A 21,570-nucleotide genomic window follows, 5' to 3' on the forward strand; every position below is an offset into this window, starting at 1 on the left:
TGAACAGCCTTTACCAAAGGTGTCATGGGCTTCGAAGATGCTCAAACTCAGGACGAAATGGAGAAACGTGCTAAGAGGAAGGCATGCTTGGCAAACTCTCACCGTGATCAACTCCCACCCAGAAACCTATGTCCCCACTGTGGAAGGACGTGTGGATCCAGAATTGGTCTCCGCAGTCACCTATGGACTCCCTGTTAAAACCGTGTTCATGGAAGACAATCTTACTCGGCTACGAGTGATCGCCAAAGGAGACGACTTGCCTGGGTGTAAGCTCCACTGAACTCAAGGGCGCTTACTTCTATGAAGACATGTATGAGAGTCTAGGCAGGGGTCAGCAAGGTTTATCTTGCCTGGGCCAGATCGGTCCCATGGAGATCCCTCTGTGGGCTGGATCACGCACACACGCATGCACACGTGATTTTCAATGCCGTGGAAGCGAGTCGCTGTGCTGCGCTGCACGAGCAGGCAACTCAGTTCGGGGGCGGCTCATGGGGGGGGTCAAATGACCTCCGCGGGCCGCTTGCTGACTCCTGGTCTAGGCTGTTGGCTTTGTATGTTTTTTACAGTGGTATCAGAATCAGAGATAAAAATGCCACCTAGATGTGTTAGGAGAAAAAGAGGGAAAGAAAGAAGAGAAGGAAAAGAAAGGATCAAATTTAATACAGCAAGGAAAAGAGTAAGGAATTTCCAAGAATAATTTGGGGAGGGGGAACTGCAGCTTTTGCAAGCGATGAGGGTTCAGGGCAACCTTATAAATGTTTACTCAAAGAATCATAGAAATGTAGAGTTGGAAGGGACCCTTAGGGTCATACAGTCCAACCCCTTGCAGTGCAGAAATATGCAGTTGTCTCATACGGGAATCGAACCTGCAACCATGGCATTATCAGCACCACACTCAGAAAGTAAGGCCAACAGCGTTTAATGGGAAATACACTGGATTCTGGTCTCAGGTTTACTACAGTATATACCGGTAATTGTGTGTATTTTTATTTCTGAGGGTTGAAACATACACTGCACACAAAAGTATCTCAGAAAGCCCAACTATATGATAAGCTCACCAGCAAATACATGAAGCAACCCCATACTGAAAGAATGGGTGAACACTGGATAAAGATATAGGTAAAGGTAAAGGGACCCCTGACTGTTAAGTCCAGCCGCGGACGACTCTGGGGTTGCGGCGCTCATCTCGCTTTACTGACCGAGGGAGCCGGCGTTTGTCCGCAGACAGCTTCCGGGTCATTTAGCCAGCATGACTAAGCCGCTTCTGGCAAACCAGAGCAAGTGCACGGAAACGCTGTTTACCTTCCCGCCAGAGCCGTACCTATTTATCTACTTGCACTTTGACGTGCTTTTGACCTGCTAGGTTGGCAGGAGCAGGGACCGAGCAATGGGAGCTCACCCAGTTGCGGGGATTCGAACCGCCGACCTTCTGATCGGCAAGCCCTAGGCTCTGTGGTTTAGACCACAGCGCCACCGCGTCCCTGGCATAATGCTATTGAAAACTCACCCTGTTCTTGTTCCCGGTGACACTGGCAAAGGAGAAGATTAAATGAGAATATGAGGAAGAACAAGCCCCTGAGAAAGAAAGGACACACTTGCCTGCATGTGTACCTTCGAGAGAAAGAGGGAACATGCTGGGGAGGAAGTAGAGTAAAAGGAGAAAAATCCCTCTTGCCCTCTGCAATTTCTTTTCAGACTTCACTTGTGCTTCATTATTGACATCTCCTGATCCAGGGTTAGAAACTCAGATATATTAACTAGGTGCCAATTGGCTCCTAAAACAAGGGTTTCAGTCGCCAAAACAGAACGTCTAGTTGCACATTTGGGGGCCAGGTGGCTCAAAAACGACTTCCTGGTTCCTGAAATTCGTTCTGATTGTGCAGATAAATTATCGTGGAGAGAATTCTAAAGGATGTGTTGTCGGTGTGTGAAAACAGGCAAGATTCAAGGATCCCCAGGCATGCACCTCCAGATGGGGGAGACGTCAGGCGTCATCCTGGCACCCGGGCACCTTCACTTGGTCACAAGTGGCCGATAGCCAGGCACCGAATGCACCTGGTGCCTGGCAAATTTCGAAAGCTGCTGATCTCCGCCATACTGAGTCAGGTCATTGCTCCCTCTAGCTCAGCACTGGTTACAATGCTAGTCAGGACCTCCCTAGGATTTGGGACAAGGCTCTCTCTACCTGGAGATGCCAGGGGTTGAACTTACCGTAAAACATGCCAAACACGAGCCCTACCCTTGAGCCCTTCCCCAGTGCCTAGGAGATCTCAGGTTTGTTATGGTCATATTCCAGCTTTAACTGGGAAAAATATTGCTTAGGCTTAAAATAAAAAATAAAAAATAGAAGAAGAAGAAGAAGAAGAAGAGGAGGAGGAGGAGGAGGAGTTTGGATTTGATATCCCGCTTTTCACTACCCGAAGGAGTCTCAAAGCGGCTAACATTCTCCTTTCCCTTCCTCCCCCACAACAAACACTCTGTGAGGTGAGTGGGGCTGAGAGACTTCAAAGAAGTGTGACAAGCCCAAGGTCACCCAGCAGCTGCATGTGGAGGAGCGGGCAAGCGAACCCAGTTCACCAGATTACGAATCTACCACTCTTAACCACTACACCACACTGGCTCGAAGGAATCTTACTAAGTGTATTGCTGTATATAATTACAAACATACTCAAGACTTCAGAGGTTGGTGGCTGGCAAGATGAAGCTGCTCAGATAAGCTTTAAATAGCTTTGGATAATGTAACAGGTCAAGGTGAAACTGAGTAGGTTTTCATGGCACAACTACTTTGGTTGGAAACACCAACAAGACGGAATGTGACATCTCTCATGTAGGAAAAGAATACCTTCTTTCCCTTTCAACTGCCTGCAACAAGCTCAAGAATTAAGATTAGCTACACCGGGTAAACTATTTAAGGTATTTGACCATGCCACATTGACCCAAAAATATTTCGCAGGATGAAAATACCATTCCAGTGGGGGACTGGAATGTTTAAATTAATTATCTCCTGAGAAAGGGATGGAAATCAGAGCAGCCGGGGTCTCTAAAAAGGAACCAAGGAACAAAGTCGCTTTAATGCCACATGGCTTTGTGCAAGGATAGAGAACATATGGTGCCATCAGTGCCAGATTACCAGATAGGCACCTTTTAGGGGCCCTGTGACAAGGGATCAAAATAATATTGACTACAATCAAGTATTGGGAGATAATTTGCAAGGCCAGATTTTGACTGCCTAGGGGCCTCCACAGGGTTTAATCCAGCACTGGGTGTCAATAGGACTACACCTCCCATCATGCTTTACAATGCTGGCTAGGGATGATGGGACTTGGAGTCCAACAACTTCCAGAGGACCACAGGTTCGCCATGCCCTGCATAAAAAATGAAGCTGAAGAAAACTTTCCAAAACTTAAGCACTGTTCATTGCAGCAGATGTTGCAAGACTCCACTTCCCATTTTCTCTGGTGACTGGGCATATTGGCTTGGACTGATGAAAGCTGGAGACTGACAACATCTGGAGGTTGAAAAGCTGCCCATCCCTCCATTAGAGGCAAAGGAATGGTTCACAGGCGTTTTCCTCACTTGATGGCATCAAGTGATGGGTTGCATGTGTGTGAATGAGTCATGACAGAATCCTTCTTCTCACATTACTTCCGTGGAAAATGCTGGTTGAGTGCTGCCATTTCACACATTTGGCTGAGAAATCTCTACTACACTCAATGCTGGATGTGTGAACTGGCTCCACTGAGAACAATTACACAGGTGAATATAAATTGGGGTTGGGGAGAGGTGATTCAATAACCTACGAAGCATTATCGCCCATTCACATATGCAAATCATTGTTTGATACTACAGTTATCAAAGGATGGGCATGTATGTAGGAACCAGCTTAGAACCAGCTATTAACATAAACTGCCAAGAAGCTTTTTGTTTCCTCTGTGCTACAGGCAAGCATCTTAATTTGTCTTCTAAAATCAAATGCTTTCTTCGCATCCAAAGTCTATTGGTGCAAGGTATAGATCTTCCCCTATGAAACAAGAAACCTGCACAAATGGTGGTTTTCTTAAAATGATCTGCTTCGGATATTTCCCAATATGAGGATTTGTTTGCAGGGAGTGCTTACAACAAGGGTCAGCAAACGTTTTCAGCACTGTCCCTCAGACCTTGTGGGGGGGCCGGACTATATTTTAAAGGGGGGGGAAATGAACGAATTACTGTGCCCCACAACTAACCCAGAGGTGCATTTTAAATAAAAGGACACATTCTGCTCATGTAAAAACACCAGGCAGGCCCCACAAATAACCCAGAGGTGCATTTTAAATAAAAGCACACATTCTACTCATGTAAAAACATGCTGATTCCCGGACCGTCCGCAAACCGGATTTAGAAGGTGATCCGGCCCCTGGGCCTTTGTTTGCCTACCCATGGCTTACAACATAAGTAGCTGCTACATTGTTCCACTGAATACTTAAGGCAACTTTTTTTAATCGAACCAATTTTTGTAGCAAAGGGGGATACGATCTGTCATGTTTTCCCTCGAAATAGAAACATAATGCCTTCCTTAAATCCTAGGGAAAATAAACAAACAAAGGTCCTTTAAAGTCCAGAGTCCCTTCCTCCCCACATTGTTCAGAAAGAGGCCCCAAGCCCCAATGAGGCTAAGTCCAGTCAAAGGTGACTATGGGGTTGCAGCGCTCATCTCGCTTTCAGGCTGAGGGAGTCAGCGTTTGTCCACAGGCAGCTTTCCGGGTCATGTGGCCAGCATGACTAAACTGCTTCTGGCGCAACAAAACACTGCGACGGAAAACAGAGCGCACGGAAACGCCGTTTACCTTGCCGCCGGAGCGGTACCTATTTATCTACTTGCACTGGTGTGCTTTCGAACTGCTAGGTTGGCAGGAGCTGGGACAGAGCAATGGGACCTCACCCCGTTGCGGGGATTCGAACCGCTGACCTTCTGATCAGCAAGCCCAAGAGGCTCAGTGGTTTAGACCACAGTGCCACCTGCATTCCTACACCCGCATCTCTAGTCATGAACATCCTAGATTCATAGTGTCGCTCAAGTATCCATACACGCTCTCTCTGTTACATAACAACAGTTCAACAGCAGCAGCAACCGTTTCATAATGGATTACCATAAACTGAATTATGTCTTCTGGCTTGTGTTTCGCTGATTTGAAAGCAGGCAGCTGCGTCACGGCGACAATATTATACTCCACATGGCCTGACATCATCTTTCCCCGGATTTCCTGGTACTCTGGAACGGACAGATCGATCCCTGTGTGGGTGTTTTGAAGAGGTCTGCGAATGAAAACGGAGAGAGAGTTCAATCGGAGTTCAATACCACGTTTCAGTGCCAACAGACTCCCAATGCTGACATCAGTTTTCGATCCAGAGTTGGGCAAAAGGTTCAGATCTGGTCAGTTCGAATGGGGGACTCCATGTTGCGATTCCTGCATTGCAGGGGGTTGGACTAGATGACCCTCTGGGCCCCATCTGCTACAATTCTACAAATCTCCATTCAGCCATGAAGCCCACCGGGTGACCTACCTCACAGGGTTATCCTGAGAATTAAATGAGGAGGACCACACCAAAGAAGAAGGGATAAGTAAGATAACGGACGGTGCAGAACTGGCAAAATGAACAGCAAAATTAAGAGAATCTAATGACGAGTGTTTTATGGGAGAAAGGATGCCTTTCTCAGACTACTTAAAGAAATATTAAAGTATGATGAACTCGCAAGCAGGATTTGAGCTATGAGCAACAGAAGTAATTAGATTATAATAATGTGGTTATGATTTAATAGATAAAGGATAGGGTGCAGCAGAAGGGGAGAAGTAACAACTCCATGGAAAATGAAGTGGGATGTTGACGAAAATAGTTGATTGTGTTTTGATTGTATATGTTGAAAATGTTGAAACAATAAAATATAACTGAAAAATTATTTTTTCAGTTATATTTTATTGTTTCAACATTTTCAACATATACAATCAAACCACAATCAACTATTTTCGTCAACATCCCACTTCATTTTCCATGGAGTTGTTACTTCTCCCCTTCTGCTGCACCCTATCCTTTATCTATTAAATCATAACCACATTATTGTAATCTAATTAACAGTCCTAGCCATGATATGAAAGGGGCAGTTTCTTTAAATATCAGAATATTCATTTAGCCAACCTTAAAATATCAGTGACTTCCCTTCTCTTTCCATGGTTCATTTTGCATAGCATAAACCCCTGCATAGTTTATATAAACTAAACCATTCAGTATTCTATTGTTTCTGAAAGGGGCAGTTTCAATGATATATGATATGGTATTAGACAACTTTGTGGGTGCTGATCCCTTATTTTCAAATCCGAAACTTGACAGCTATGCGAAGCAGGCGAATGGGTGCGCAAAGATCCCCGTGCGCCCTGACGCACCAGCTACCCTTTGGGAAGAGGGGAGCCGCGGAGGAGAAGGAAGGAAGCGCTACTGGAGAGGCAGGAGGCGCAGGCAGAGATGCAGCCAGAGGAGGCGGAAAGGGAGCTCATGCCCGCTGCTGCTCCGGGCCCAAGGCATGCATCTGGATCCCGGGGATTGCTCGGCCAGGAAGGCTCCCCTGAACTCTCCAAGCCCCGCGTCCTCCCCGCTTTTGGGAAGCGGCAAGCGGCAGGCAGACAGAGCAAACCGAGGCCCCTGCACTACAAGCCGCCTTACCTGGTGGTAACCAGCACAGCAGGCCCCGAGCTGGGCTGCATGTTGTCGCCAAAGCTCCAGCGGCACAGCGCAGACTTTGCTGGGAGTTGCGCGCAGCGAAAGTGCCGCTGTTGTTGCAAGGCTGGAGAACAGAAGGAGGAGGAGGAGGAGATCGGAGTGTCACGAGTTTCCCTTCCCAAGAGCTGGGCTTACGCTGCCTCTGGCGGCCCCATCCTGGTTCTTCCGGGAAACCCCCGCCCTGCTAGGATCGAGGCGTTTCAATTAAAAGTTTGGCCCTTTGAAAAATAAATTGGCGCCGTAGTCGGCAGGATTCGAACCTGCGCGGGGAGACCCCAATGGATTTCTAGTCCATCGCCTTAACCACTCGGCCACGACTACTCCTAGTGGTGGAAGATTTCTGAACAAGTCTTTTTAAATTCTCCTTCCCCACCCCACCTCCTCCGCAAGGATTTTTGTACAGCTGTTAACAGTATAGCGTGGTAGAGTTGGAAGGGAACCTAAATTGGAGGGTAATCTTCTAGTCCAATCCGCCATGCAGAAGGAAATGAAAGTTAACCCCCTGTCCCAATAAAACGTTTAAATCTGCATTGGGGGAAAAACCAAAACGCCTCCACGTAAGCAATTTGCATGGAGCTATTTATGCCACGTCGACCTTGCTTTACATTGTGATTCTGGGGTAAGGTTCACCAAACCTTTTGCAATATCGTAGTTGTGCCTCTTCCTTGAAAGCCACGGTATCATGGGCGGGGGGGGGGCAGTTGCCCGCCTCCTATCAAGTAAAACACTTAACTGACCAATCACGTCGGTTCTGCCCCCTCCCAACAAAAGTCCCCCCCCCCCACAACAAAAATCCTGGCTACGCCCATGCGTGGTTTTTATTTCTTTCATTTTTTAGTATTGCTGCCGATTTGAAAGCGTTACGTTTAGATAAAGCAAGCCACTTTACCCTGCTGAGTGTATTATTTGGGGCTGGTCCAGGATCCGGAGGAAGTGGCTTGTTTGCGGACGACAGGTGGAGCAAGAGAATTAATTCAGAGAGGTCAGCCTCTAAAACGCCTTGCCTCTGGTTTGGGAACATTATGCGGTTAACCCTGTGATTGCATGCCTAAATTCCACCGAACTCAATGGGGCTTCCTTCCACTGACTAAGCAGTCATCTGATCTGGCTTCAGGATTGCCAGTGGAGGCAGGAGAAAGAGAGAGAGAGAGAGAGAGAATGCCGCAGCTTTGAGCATCTTTGCATTGATATCCCTGCTCCCTATGGATAACTAGCCAGTATATTTTCTGGAATGCTTGACAAGGTTTCATTTCCTAGTGTAGCACACCAGTGCCCCCTAAACTAGGAATGGGAACTGTGTAGGCCTCCAGGTGTTCATAGAACCATAGAGTTGGAAGGGACCCCGAGGATCATCTAGTGCAAACCCCCCCCCCCAAAAAATCCAGGAATATCAACCAAAGCACCCATGGGCCTCAGGCTTCCGTCCTCTCCCCCATGCTTTTTTAACATTTATATGAAGCCGATGGGAGAGGTAATCAGGGGGTTTGTGCTGGGTGTTCATCAATATGTGGATGATACCCAGCTCTACCTCTCCTTTAAATCAAAACCAGTGAAGGTCCTGTGTGAGTGCCTGGACGCCTGGAGGATGGATGGCAGCTAACGGATTGAGGTTGAATCCTGACAAGACAGAAGTACTGTTCTTGGACAGGGGGCGGGCGGGTGTGGGGGACTCCCTGGTCCTGAATGGGGTAACTGTGCCCCTGTAGGATCAGGTGAGCAGCCTGGGAGTCACTTTGGACTCACAGCTGTCCATGGAGGCGCAGGTCAATTCTGTGCCCAGGGCAGCTGTCAACCAGCTCCATCTGGTACGCAGGCTGAGACCCTACCTGCCCGCGGACTGTCTCGTCAGAGTGGTGCATGCTCTGTCTATCTCCTGCTTCAACTACTGCAATGCGCTCTATGTTGGGCTACCTTTGAAGGTGACTCAGAAACTGCAATTAATCCAGAATGAGGCAGCTACACTGGCGACTGGGAGTGGCCACTGAGACCATATAACACCAGTCCTGAGAGACCTACATTGGCTCCCAGTACGTTTCCGAGCACAATTCAAAGTGTTGGTGCTGACCTTTAAAGCCCTAAACGGCCTCGGCCCTGTATACCTGAAGGAGCGTCTACACCCCCCATCATTCAGTCCAGACACTTAGGTCCAGCTCCAAGGGCCTTCTGGCGGTTCCCTCACTGTGAGAAGTGAGGTTACAGGGAACCAGGCAGAGGGCCTTCTCGGTAGTGACACCTGCCCTGTGGAACGCCCTCCCATCAGATGTCAAGGAAATAAGCAACTATCTTACTTTTAGAAGACATCTGAAGGCAGCCCTGTTTAGAGAAGTTTTTAATGTTTAATGCTGTATCATGATTTTAATATTTGATTGGAAGCCACCCAGAGTGGCTGGGGAAACCACAATAATGAATTGTTGTTGTTGTTGTTGTGACAGATGGCCACCCAACCTCTGCTTAAAAACCACCAATGAAGGAGAGTCCACCACCTCCCAAGGGAGTCCATTCCACTATCGAACAGCTTTCATTGCCAGCAAGTTCTTCTTCTTGTTTAATCAAACTCTCCTTTCTTGTAACTTGAAGCCATTGGTTTGGGCCCTGCCCTCCAGAGCAGGAGTAAACAAGCTTGCGCCATTTCCCATGTGGCAGCCCTTGAGATATTTGAAGATGGCTATCATATCTCCTTTCTGTCTCCTCTGTACCAGGCTAAACATACCTAATTCCCTCAACCATTTAGAGGTACACATTTAACCTGGTAGAGCACGACCAGTAAACTAACTAACTAAATAAATAAATACCAGTGGGGATAATAGCTCTGAGAAAAACCTTAACATCTGGCCATGTATTATCTTGGATGGCAGGGCAGAATTATGCAGATGCGGAAAATCAGAAACAACAACTCACTACTGAACGACACAGTTGAAATCCTATTAAACCTCATTTAAATTCTATTTATTTCAAGCAACTTTTGCTAAATAAGTGTGTTTGGGGCTGACGTGTCTCTCGTGAAAGCTGTCTCTGAGAGAATTGATATCATTTACCTCTCTGGGTGATAGTTACGAAAGCCAGATGTGAACCTGTATAGGGCCTTTTTAATTATTATTACATCAGGCCTTGTTTGGTTGAAATGCAAGATTTAAAGTCTGCTGTTTTATAATGTGGTGAGGCTATTGATGGTCTGGCAAGTCTGTTGGGTTTTTTTTGGGGGGGGGGGTTTAGTCTATGCACACATTCTCAATGTAGGCTGTATTTATGGCAGAGATCTGGGAGAACTCCACCACCCACCCACCCCGCCGCCCCTGCTGTGTTCTCCATTATCTCTGATGTCCTCCCATCAGTTCCAATCAAGGCAAAGTCCTAAGCAACCCCACTTGAAAGATAAACCTGCCACTTGCCTGGCTTGAGACATAACTCCCGTCTCAGGTTCGGGATGCCCCATTTCTGACAGCCTTTCGGGGGTCTGCGTAAATCACCCAACACATTTCAGGGCACCTGCGATGCAGAAAAAGCTCACGTTTCATTGCTTGCCGCAGATTAATACAAGATTCCTGCGCAGCCGGGTCCCTGACTCACAATATTTGCGAGGGAAGAGCTGTGTTTGGGGGGTGAGAGAGCCTGACAAGGAGGTGTTAAGGGCTTGACTGAACAAAGATCGGGCGACAAAGTTTAGAATGGACTGTACTAATTTGGAAAGGAGAAGCTCAGGGACATCCCATGAGAGAGGGGGGAAACACTCAAAAGGGGGGTGAAATAGGGAGGTGTTTAACTGAGCCTTTTCGCTGTCAAATTATTTTTCTCAGTGCATTGGAGTCTGAGGTCCAGCTCCGAGGGTCTTTGGGGGTTACCTCACTGCGAGAAGTGAGGTTACAGGGAACCAGGCAGAGGACCTTCTCGGTAGTGGCGCCCACCCTGTGGAACGCCCTCCCATCAGATGTCAAGGAAATAAACAACTATCTGACTTTTAGAAGACATTTGAAAGCAGCAGCCCTGTTTAGGGAAGTTTTTATGTTTGATGTTTTATTGTTTTTTTAATATCCTCTTGGAAGCTGCCCAGAGTGGCTGGGGAGGCCCAGTCTGATGGGCGGGGTATAAGTAATTACTACTACTACTACTACTAATAATAATAATAATAATAATAATAATAATATATTTCTCATCCATCCACCATCACTAATTTTTTCCCTTTCCTTTTTCTTTTTTTTGCAACCTACCACGGACCCTCCAATTGTCCCTATTTTCCAGGGACAGTCAGGGCCGTCTCATCATAGGGGCTGGGTGGCGCGGTGCACCAGGGCACCAGGCCCCCCAGGGGCGCCCCCACAAGCCCGCCGGCATACCAGGCGCCCCCTCCCCAACCCGCGCCTGCCCCCATGGGCGGGTGGGCGAGCTGCAAGCCGGCTGCCCTCCGGAGCCCCAGCTGGAGCGCTGGGAAGGGCACGCAAAGCCCCGCGCCGCTCCAGCACCACGCCCCTCATCCCCCGCTCGCCCACCTCCCTCCCACACTGGCCACCCCTCGGGGGATGAGGGGCGTGGCGCTGGAGCGGCGCGGGGTTTTGCACGCCCTTCCCTACGCTCCAGCTGGGGCTCCGGAGGGCGGCTGGCTTGCAGCACCACGCCCCTCATCTCACGCTCGCCCACCCCCCGTCCCGAGGGGCGTCCAGCGCGTGAGGGAGGTGGGCGGAGAGGCGGCCCACCAGGGGCGCCGAGGGATCGTCATGCCAGGGCGGCCGATCCCTTTAAGACAGCCCTGGGGACAGTCCTGGATTTAAGGAAACTGTCCCTGTTTCTGATTTGATCATGGAATGTCTCACTTTTCCTTAGGACGTCCCTATTTTCACCGGAGAAATGTTGGAGGGTATGGAGTAATGCAACCTCTGAGCCAAGGAGATAAGTAACTATACACCTTTACAAGACATCTGAAGGCAGCCCTGTATAGGGAAGTTTTTATGTTTTATGTTTTATCATGTTTTTATAAATGTTGGACGGCATCCACAGTGGCTCGGGCAATCCAGTCAGATGGTCAGAGTTTAAGTAATAAAACTTATTATTACGGTACTATTATTCTGGAACTGGACGTCCCCATTTTCATTGAATAAATGTTGGAGGGTGTGCCTACCACCTGCAGCCTGATAGAGTCCAGGAGAAAAACTTTATTGCTTGTGTAACTAGCTCTTACACCAGTACAACCTGAAAGCAGTGAGCAAAGATATGGATCTTTGCAAAAGCAAGGTTTCCTTGGTAGCAATCTCAGTCCACAGAAGGATGAAATCAGCAACAGGAATGTTTTCAAACATTCCCACTACAGTCATACCTTGGAAGTCGAACAGAATCCGTTCCGGAAGTTCGTTCGACTTCCAAAACGTTCGTAAACTAAAGTGCGGCTTCTGATTGGCTGCAGGAAGCTCCTGCAGCCAATCGGAAGCCCCGTCAGACATGCGGCTTCCAAAAATAGTTCGCAACCTGGAGCAGTCACTTCCGGGTTTGCGGCGTTTGGGAGCCAAAACATTTGACAACTAGGCTGTTCGAAAACCAGGGTACGACTGCAATGACAATTTCTAGCATGGTTGCTGATGGGACACGAACGTTTCCAAGGCCTCGCACGATGGGATTGTAAAAGAAAAACGCAGTTTCACTTGAATTAACGCTGCAAAAGTCTGACAAAATAACAAAGCGGTTCTCTGCAGCCGCTCTTCCCCAAATAGCTTTATTCAATATTTACAATGACTCACCTTGCGAAAACATGTTTCGGGATCTAATTATTAACGGCAGCATGACTAACGTTTGCAAAGAAACGGAAGGCCACACATCTAAATTTCTCAGAAATGGGGGAAGCAGGAAATTTGGAACATTGCATTAATGGAAGGGGGGGGAACCTAACTGATAAAATAAAAGCTACGAAGAATGGCATGGAAGCAGGCAAATCTGCAGATGTTCAGCACTGCTCTATTGACAAGGCATCCTGAGAAGAAAATAACTTTATGCCAGTACACTCCCATGGAAACTTATAGAAGAATGACTTTGGTTAATTACATAAACAGACGGCTGCAAGACTACCATGAAACTTTATAATTATGATCTTGCTATACTGTTGTGATGATAGGTTTATTTCTCCAGAAATTGTATAATGATGGTTCTTTTTGTCACGTTCAATTTGTCTGATGGTTAAAAATCTAATAAAGACTTTTAAAAAAAGAAAAAGCTCAGTGCTAGAGCATCTGCTTTGCATGCAGAACGTCCCAGGTAGCACCTGGGGAAGATTCTCTGCCTAAAATCATGGATAGCTGCTGCTGCAAGGTCAGGACATCAGTCTGAGAACTGAATAATTGGAAAACAAACATTTTTCTTATGTTACCCTGGATGCTAGTTTGTCCAAACAGCCACAGTCAAAGAAATAGCAAAATATATATATAAATAGTTTTATAAGTTCTGCATCTTTCTTTCTCAATTTGATCCTTTTAGATGGCTTTGTGTGTATTGTGGTATTTTATGCATCGTGACTTGCAGTTCCATTTATTAATCATAGTTTAGTAACTAGTTATTGTTCAGAGCAAATTTCTGTTTAATTATTATTTGCTGACGTTTTGACAGTTGATTTTATTGTGTACTATTACATTCTAATTTGTTGTTGTTCAGTCGTTCAGTCGTGTCCGACTCTTTGTGACCCCATGGACCAGAGCACGCCAGGCATGCCTGTCCTTCACTGCCTCCCGCAGTTTGGCCAAACTCATGTTAGTAGCTTCGAAAACACTGTCCAACCATCTCGTCCTCTGTCGTCCCCTTCTCCTTGTGCCCTCCATCTTTCCCAACATCAGGGTCTTTTCCAGGGAGTCTTCTCTTCTCATGAGGTGGCCAAAGTACTGGAGCCTCAACTTCAGGATCTGTCCTTCTAGTGAGCACTCAGGGCCGATTTCCTTGAGAATGGATAGGTTTGATCTTCTTGCAGTCCATGGGACTCTCAAGAGTCTCCTCCAGCACCATAATTCAAAAGCATCAATTCTTCGGCGATCAGCCTTCTTGATGGTCCAGCTCTCACTTCCGTACATCACTACTGGGTTACATTCTAATAGGTTATTGAATATTACTTTATTTTATAAAAGTCATTCCATTTTGAAGCTGTGTTCCATGTATTGGATCAGATAAGGTATGTGTTCTTTGTTGTATATTTTGATGCTGTAAACTGCCTTGTGCATGGTAATATAGAAAGGGGCATACAATTTAAAAGTGAAATCAAATGAAGAAGTAATAAGAACTTCAGTTCTGTACCCACAGTGGACCAGGTGGACCTACTATCTCTAGCTTTACAGATCCTTCTTTCGTGCAATTATTGTTTATTCTTTCACAGGTAGGTAGCCGTGTTGGTCTGCCATAGTCAAAACAAAATAACAACAATAATAAACCCAGATGCCAACTTTGCTGCCACATAAACCCGGACAACACCATTACTGGCCCCAACAACATCAAACATACCATCTCAGGACTATTTAATTGCTCGTCTTCCAACATTGTGTATGCAATCAAATGCCAACAGTGCCCTTCAGCTCTCTATATTGGACAAACAGGCCAAACCCTACGCCAAAGGATAAATGGACATAAATCTGATATCAGGAATCACAAGACAGAGAAACCAGTAGGAGAACACTTCAATCTCCCAGGACATTCTATAAAAGATCTCAAAGTAGCTGTCTTAATACAAAGAAATTTCAGAAATAGACTGGAAAGAGAAGTGGCTGAATTGCAACTTATTACCAAACTTAAAACCATGGAGAAACCTGGTCTGAACAAAGACATTGGATTCTTATCTCATTATACATAACAAAGCTATCTTTAGTCATCTCACCCCTTGCCTTTCCCTGCAAGACTAATTGCAGCCGTTAAGAGTCGTCAACAGGTTTTCCACACCTATCAGCTGATCACCCATTCCCACCACCCTTCTGAGTAATACCCCTCCCCACTCCCTCACTATATTTAAGGATCTGGTGACTTCTGTTTCAGTGTATCTGAAGAAGTGTGCATGCACATGAAAGCTCATACCAAGAACAAGAACAAACTCAGTTGGTCTCTAAGGTGCTACTGGAAAGAATTTTCTATTTTGTTTCGACTATGGCAGACCAACACGGCTACCCACCTGTAACTGGAACAATAATAATAAATTCCTTCGAGTAGCACTTTAGAGACCAACTAAGTTTGTTCTTGGTATGAGCTTTCGTGTGCATGCATGCTTCTTCAGATACCTTGTATTTGTTTTGTTTTGTTTATTCTTTAATATGCAGCATGTACTGAAGGATGAGATAGGCACCATCAGCCACCCGGTGGAGCTCTTTTCCTGTGTATGACTAGGGAAAGGCTTTTTCTTGAGCAAACGTATAGGAAGAGTCTTAAATTCAGGTGATATCAGTTCTTGGTGTTGATGTTTGAAAAGGTTTGGTAAGCTGTCTCTTAATAAGTACAGTTGTCCATGTTTCATACAAAGGAGCTTATCCATTTCAGTGCCAAAGTGAAGTTATTAGAGGCTGTAGACATGTACAGGACTGATAGGTCATCTGTAATGTGCATTCTGAAAAGCTCTGGTGATGCATAAATAATATTTTTTTTCATCCTGTTATTTTTTTAAAATAAATAAATAAATAAATAACATTTCCAAAAATGCAATACAATACAATTAATCAAGCAGTTTCCAATAAGCATTCCCTTATTGATTGACTTCCCTTCTACCCTTCCGTGGTTTCCTCTCTTGTCTATTGTTGCTGCATATTATGATTAATCTATTCCTTCCTTTTCTCCACCTTGTTTTCCGAGTAGCTTTTACTGCTGAGCTTACTCCAAACCAGCTAGTGTTTTAACATGTCTGGAATCATTTTTTTAAGGTACTCTACAGTTTCCAGTCCTCCTTGAAGGTTGTCTCATATTGTTCTCTAATTTTACTAATTATTTAGTACCCAGAGTTGTATTGTGCTCCTGGGCCTTTATAGGTAAAAACCAGCAATTTGAATTGGACCCAGAAACTAATTTGCAGCCAGCGCGGTTGGGCCAGGATCGGTGTAACATGCTCAAACTGCCTTGCCCCAGGGAGCAACCTGGCTGCCAAATTCTGCACCCACTGACGTTTCCAAACACCTAGAAAACCACAGGTTCCCTATCCCTGGTATAATGTAATTCATAGGGTTGCTGGAAGTCTTATTGGTTAATTCTACCACAGACTCAGTTATGCAGACACTATTCATAGATAAGTAGGATTTCTTTAAAACAAAATAAAAAATAAAAAATTCCTTCCAGTAGCACCTTAGAGACCAACTAAGTTTGTTCTTGGTGTGAGCTTTCGTGTGCATGCACACTTCTTCAGATAGATTTCTTTTCTTTTTTTAATTTTTTAAAATAATCTTTATTTCAAAATATTTTAAAAGAATACATTCACACACAAATATACAACAAAGAAAAATGCAAATCATACAATACAATCACAATCACAAAAAAGATAACCAATAACCCCCCAAAAAAACAATGAATGAAAAAAATGAAAATGAAAAATAAAAACAATGACTCCCCGTCATTTGTATATCGTTTCCCTCTACGTTTTAACATTTCTTACTTTTCCTCACCATACAATACCACCATCTAGCAAAATGCATCAATCTGTCACATAATATACTATCCATCGATATATTCCCTTATGTGTCTCATTCTAGAAAAATCACCAATTCCGTTTTTATACCTTCTTTAATCAAGTATTCCTCCACATATTTCCACTCGCTTTTGATTTTTTGTTTTGGGACATTTCTAGTCGCTGATGTCATCTTTGCTAAATTCATAGATTCTACTAATTTAATCTGCCAATCCTCAATTGTTGGGATTTTCTCCCTTTTCCAATTTTAAAATTCAAAATTCTTCAGATAGATTTCTTTAGTCACCCAGCCTCAGCTTAGTGGGGGGACCAAGATTTGTGACAACTGTCACAGAACCCAATAAAGTTTTCTCTGTTAGGATATAGGATTTTTCCCCCCAGAGAAGGAAAATTGTGCATTGGTTACTTGTATTTAATTACTTACTTACTTACTTACTTACTTACTTACTTACTTACTAGTGTAAGTGAGGAAGGATAATATTTAATCAATATATCCTCTCTTACTACGGATATCCACAACATTCCCACAGGAAGCAGAAGACCAGGTAGCAGAGGTAGAGGTCTGAAGACCACTTGCTAAATGATTATTTCCCACTCTGGGGGTTTACTGGCCACTTGGGGAAACAGGATGCCACATGAGATCCAGCAGGGCTCTCCTTGTGTTTGACTCCTTTCACATTTGCTGGCTTAAAATGCAGCTAGGTCACTCTTTTTTCAGATTGAATTGAAGCTGGTTTGGGAGAGAATGCATCAAAATGCAATGTATCATAAGAAGAAGAAGAGTTTGGATTTGATATCCCGCTTTTCACTACCCAAAGGAGTCTCAAAGCGGTTAACATTCTCCTTTCCCTTCCTCCCCCACAACAAACACTCTGTGAGGTGAGTGGGGCTGAGAGACTTCAAAGAAGTGTGACAAGCCCAAGGTCACCCAGCAGCTGCATTTGGAGGAGCAGAGACGCGAACCCGGTTCCCCAGATTACGAGTCTACCACTCTTAACCACTACACCACACTGGCTCTGTCAACGGCTTCCCAAAACACAAATGTGTACACAGCCTCGATCTGAAACATCACTTGATTTGACCAGAGAAGGTAACAGACAGCCAAACGCTGAGGTTGCAGTGTGAGACCCACTTACCTGGGAGGAAGTCCTATTTAACTCTGTGCAGTGCTATTTTTCTAGAAAAAGAGATGCCGGAACTCACCATGAACACCTCCCTTGTCTTACAATGGCAATGGCGCCCACCCAAGAGTTCCGGTGAGTTCCAGCTGAAAAAAAGCCCTAGCTCTGTGGGACTTACTTCTGAAAGTTGAGGTGTGCAGGGTTTTTGTCAAGGGGAAAGAGCGGGAACTCTTAAATTGGGGGGAGGAATCCCTGCTAGTTTCAGTTCCATTTCAGGAGTGACCAGGAGGACAGTTAAATGATTTATCATCTGTTCGAGAGTGCTCCGGAGAATGTGTTAGTCCGAAGGGAAGGAGATGGGCATAGACTTTTGGCAGTCAATGAAGCCAAGGAGAGGGAGGTTTGCCTACATCTGATTAAGGGCAGGTGTCAGGGATTAAGGCTGAGACTGGCAAGTCCCCCAGAATGGAAAGGGATGTTATCCTGAGCTGGAACAAGTTTCTGATTGTTGGAAAGTTCATATGAGTCAAAAGAGAAAAGTAATAATGCTTGGCTACATGTGTATGTGTTCCCCCCACCCTGTCCGTTAACTCACTAATTGAGTTATAAAATAAATTGCAGCTTTTCCTCTCCAATTTCTCGTGTGGCAATCTGTTAATTAGGCTTTTTTTAAAAAAGAGAGAGTGGCAGGTCCAAGGAAGGGGTTTGCCAACACAACAGTGTATGTATACACAAAGAAAAACAAATGTTTGCATTATAACCCAAAGCAGTCCCAATCTGTCCCAAGGAGGGGCGGCGGGACAGGGGTGGGGGTGGGGAGGGGGAGGGGAAGCTTCGCTTGAGGAACTTCTGAGCCACAACAGCATTGGAAGGTCCTGCAGCTGGCCTAGACTGGGCAGGGTAGATGGAAATTTAAGAAAACCCAAAAGGGTTTCGATGGAGCTTCAATGCAGAACAGATGGGGGAAACGCACTGAGTTTCTGTGTTTTGATGGACACTCTGGGACGGAGAGGACAGAATGTTCAGTTACCACGTGCATCCCTTAGAACACATCGGTGAAAGATGGAAGGGTGGCGATGGTTGACTGTCAGCATAAATCAGAAGAAATCCCGCTGAAGTCCATGGGATGCGGACTGCGGAGCAACCAGCGAAATTATTAATCAAGCCACGTATCCAGACATGTATGAAGGGACTTCCTGGATAATCCAGCTGTTGGGTTGGGCATAGTGATAAAGCAGCACAGGCGCTCTGTGTAGGGGGTCTAAAATTCATTGTTTTCCAGAAAAGGGGGGGGGTCTTGGTCTGAGAACTTGAAGAGCTATTACCAGTGATAGCAGACACAACGACAGGCAAACGAGACCAGTAGCTTGACATAGGCCTAACCTAGGCGTAGGCAACCTAAGGCCCGGGGGCCGGATCCTACCCTATCACCTACTAAATCCGCCCCACGGACGGTCCAGGAATCGGCGTGTTTTTACATGAGTAGAATGTGTCCTTTTATTTAAAATGCATCTCTGGGGTATTTGTGGGACATAGGAATTCATTCATATATTTTTTTCCTCCAAAATATAGTCCGGCCAACTACATGGTCTGAGGGACGGTGGACCGGACCACGCCTGAGAAAGGTTGCTGACACCTGGCCGAACCACACTATGCATTTAAATTGCTACTTCTCCCAAAGAATCCTGGGAACTGTAGTTTGTTAAGATATATTGTTTAAAAGTTGGGTGATGCGCCCTCTCTCTGCTGAGCAGTGGCAAAACCCCATGGGATTCCAGTCACCCAGGGTCTGTGTTCCTTTGGAGAATTGAGACAAGATGGAGACTGTCATAGCTTTAAGAAATGTGGTTCATTCACCCATTTACACATTCACTCTTCATGGAGGTAGTCCAGATCTTACACCATGGTCATTTCAAGAAAGCTTGTTCCCCACAGGAGGACTGTGGGAATATTTTGGGATGCAGGAGAGGATATATTGTTTAAGATATCCTATTCCAACTTGTGTTTACAAGTCCCAGAAATTAGCAGAGTTCTCATTCTTCTTTTAAACACACACGCAGCAGATAGCTTGCTTAGGTTTGTTAAAACCTCTGTAATAAATGTCCTGGTATTTTCCCCATTAATCCCTCTCAAAATAAGACAATACACAGTCTTCTATAAAAGCATAAAACGTTTACTCTGTTCACAATTGGATCCCAGAGGCAGGCTTAAACTTAGTAAAAGTAATATTTACTCAGGAGACTGTTCCATAAGGGAAAGACAGTTCCTTTGTGTTCTCTTGGGTGGAAGCCAAGAGACCCTCATAGCGATGTTGTCCCTTTGAGAACGGCGTCCAAAAGAGAAAGATGGAGTGTGGTCCCTGTGGTTTTGTGTTAACCTGCCCAGGTGAGACCACACCCATCTCCAGTTACACAGAGGAAGTCCATCCCAGCTCAGGGGAAACCGAGTTCCCACTGGCTGGCCTAGAGTTCCCTTTCTATGTCCACTCTAGCAATGTTGTGTTTGACTGCTCCTGCGTTTTACATCCCACAAGGACAGCCCTGCCCTGGAGTCCAAGGCATCTCTCCCAGCCAACCTGCCCAAGATGGATCCCAGTCTTTCTTCTTCCTCCTCCTCCTTCCTCCCAGAACACCTTGCTAAAACGCTGTCACCTCATACCCAGTTACGCTGGCAGCCTTCCAAATCCCCTGTCTCTGGTCACACCTCAGGGCAAAGGGGAGGGAGTTTCTCTTGCATTGCCAACAGCTCTCAATGGCCCTAGCTTGACCAGGTCATTTTGCACAGGCTAGCCCAGGGATTCCTCTGTGGTTGGTCTTTCTCTCTTCACACCCCAACCCTACCATTTATTCATTTCTAGGGAATAGGGGGTCCCCCTAAATCCACAGTCAGACTCCAACACCCCCCACTTCAGCCACCATGGGCAATGGGTAGGGTTGTTGGGGGATGGAGTCCAGTATCCATGGAGGGGAACAAGCTCTCAGTCTAAAACAAGGAATCTCTTTAGGGGTAATTGGTACAGAGACTCCAAAAGAAGAAAAATATGTGTGTGTGTTTATGTATGCTAGGACTGCAGCCAGGGTGATTTATGCTCAGAAATGGAAAGCAGTTTCTGTATCAACCAAGGAGGAATGGCAGACTAAATTAATGGACTAAAATGGCAAACCTTACAGGAGCATTAAGGGACCAAGAGGAAAGTTTTGTGGGTTATCTGAAATGTTACTGTACCATTAGCAGAATTAACTTAAACCAAACAGTTAAAATTAATGTTAAAATATAACTAGGGAGTAATTATTAATTGGAGGAATGAAGGAGCTTCAAGTGTTATTAATTTAAAAATATAAGAAACCGCAAAAAAGGGTAGTGGAAAGTCAAAATATGTATATTTGTTGGGAAATATTGCATTGTATTTATGTCAAAATATCATTGAAAAATTGAAAAGAAAATATAAAAATTAAAACAAAACAAGGAATCCCTGCACTTTCTGCAGTTGCGCCTATCCTTTTGAAGAAATAACCAGCCCAGGCTGTATCGTAGTTGCGTCCTAGATTGAGTAGCGATAACCCCACGCTTTGTGAGCCGGCTGGTTCAGTCAAGCAGAAGTGTCTATCTGTCTCATCTGACTGGCAGGTGCTGTGATTTATTTAGCCTCGTGCCTTTTGTTTTTTTTTAGATAGTCGAGAGAGCTTGGAAGCGTGCGTGGCGACTGATGCTCAAGGAGCACCTCTCTCCATCTGTGATGGAAGCATTTCGGCGCCATGGGAGAGGGAGAGGCCGCGGGGATGTGTGAGGGAGAGAGGAGGAGGAGGAGGAAACATTTTCTCCTTTCGCCGACCTTTCCTCAGGCCTGACTCTTCTACAGGCAGCCTTCAGCCACCTTCTTTGCAGCAGCGTGCGTCCTGAGCCTCTCCTGTTTGCCCAGTGCCAGATGACTCGACGTGAGAGACCCGTCGCTTCGAGCGAGAAGAGAGCAGGAGGCGAGGCGGTGGGACCTGTCGTCGGGGAGCCTCGCGATGATAATGAAACACCTTCGGGGGCGCAAGAGAGGTGGCTGCGTCTACCTCACTCGCACTCCTGAGAGGAAGC

The 21,570-nt window shown here is 45.7% G+C and overlaps 1 protein-coding gene and 1 non-coding gene across 2 annotated transcripts in view; both read right to left on the reverse strand.

Annotated features, from left to right (window-relative positions):
* Nucleotides 1-6,992, reverse strand: part of HS1BP3 (HCLS1 binding protein 3) — a 31,020-nt gene extending 24,028 nt beyond the window's left edge. The window contains exons 1-2 of the mRNA XM_033142952.1: nt 6,697-6,992; nt 5,130-5,295 (exon numbers count right to left, since the gene is read on the reverse strand). Of these exons, the coding sequence (XP_032998843.1) occupies nt 5,130-5,295; nt 6,697-6,737 (207 nt within the window). The 5' untranslated portion in view covers nt 6,738-6,992. The remainder of the gene's footprint in view (nt 1-5,129; nt 5,296-6,696) is intronic.
* Nucleotides 6,993-7,074, reverse strand: TRNAS-AGA. The gene has a single exon. It is a non-coding gene; the product is annotated as a tRNA-Ser (tRNA).
* Nucleotides 7,075-21,570: the final 14,496 nt, after the last annotated feature.

Source organism: Lacerta agilis, chromosome 3 (assembly GCF_009819535.1).
Source record: "Lacerta agilis isolate rLacAgi1 chromosome 3, rLacAgi1.pri, whole genome shotgun sequence".
Lineage (NCBI taxonomy): Eukaryota > Metazoa > Chordata > Lepidosauria > Squamata > Lacertidae > Lacerta > Lacerta agilis.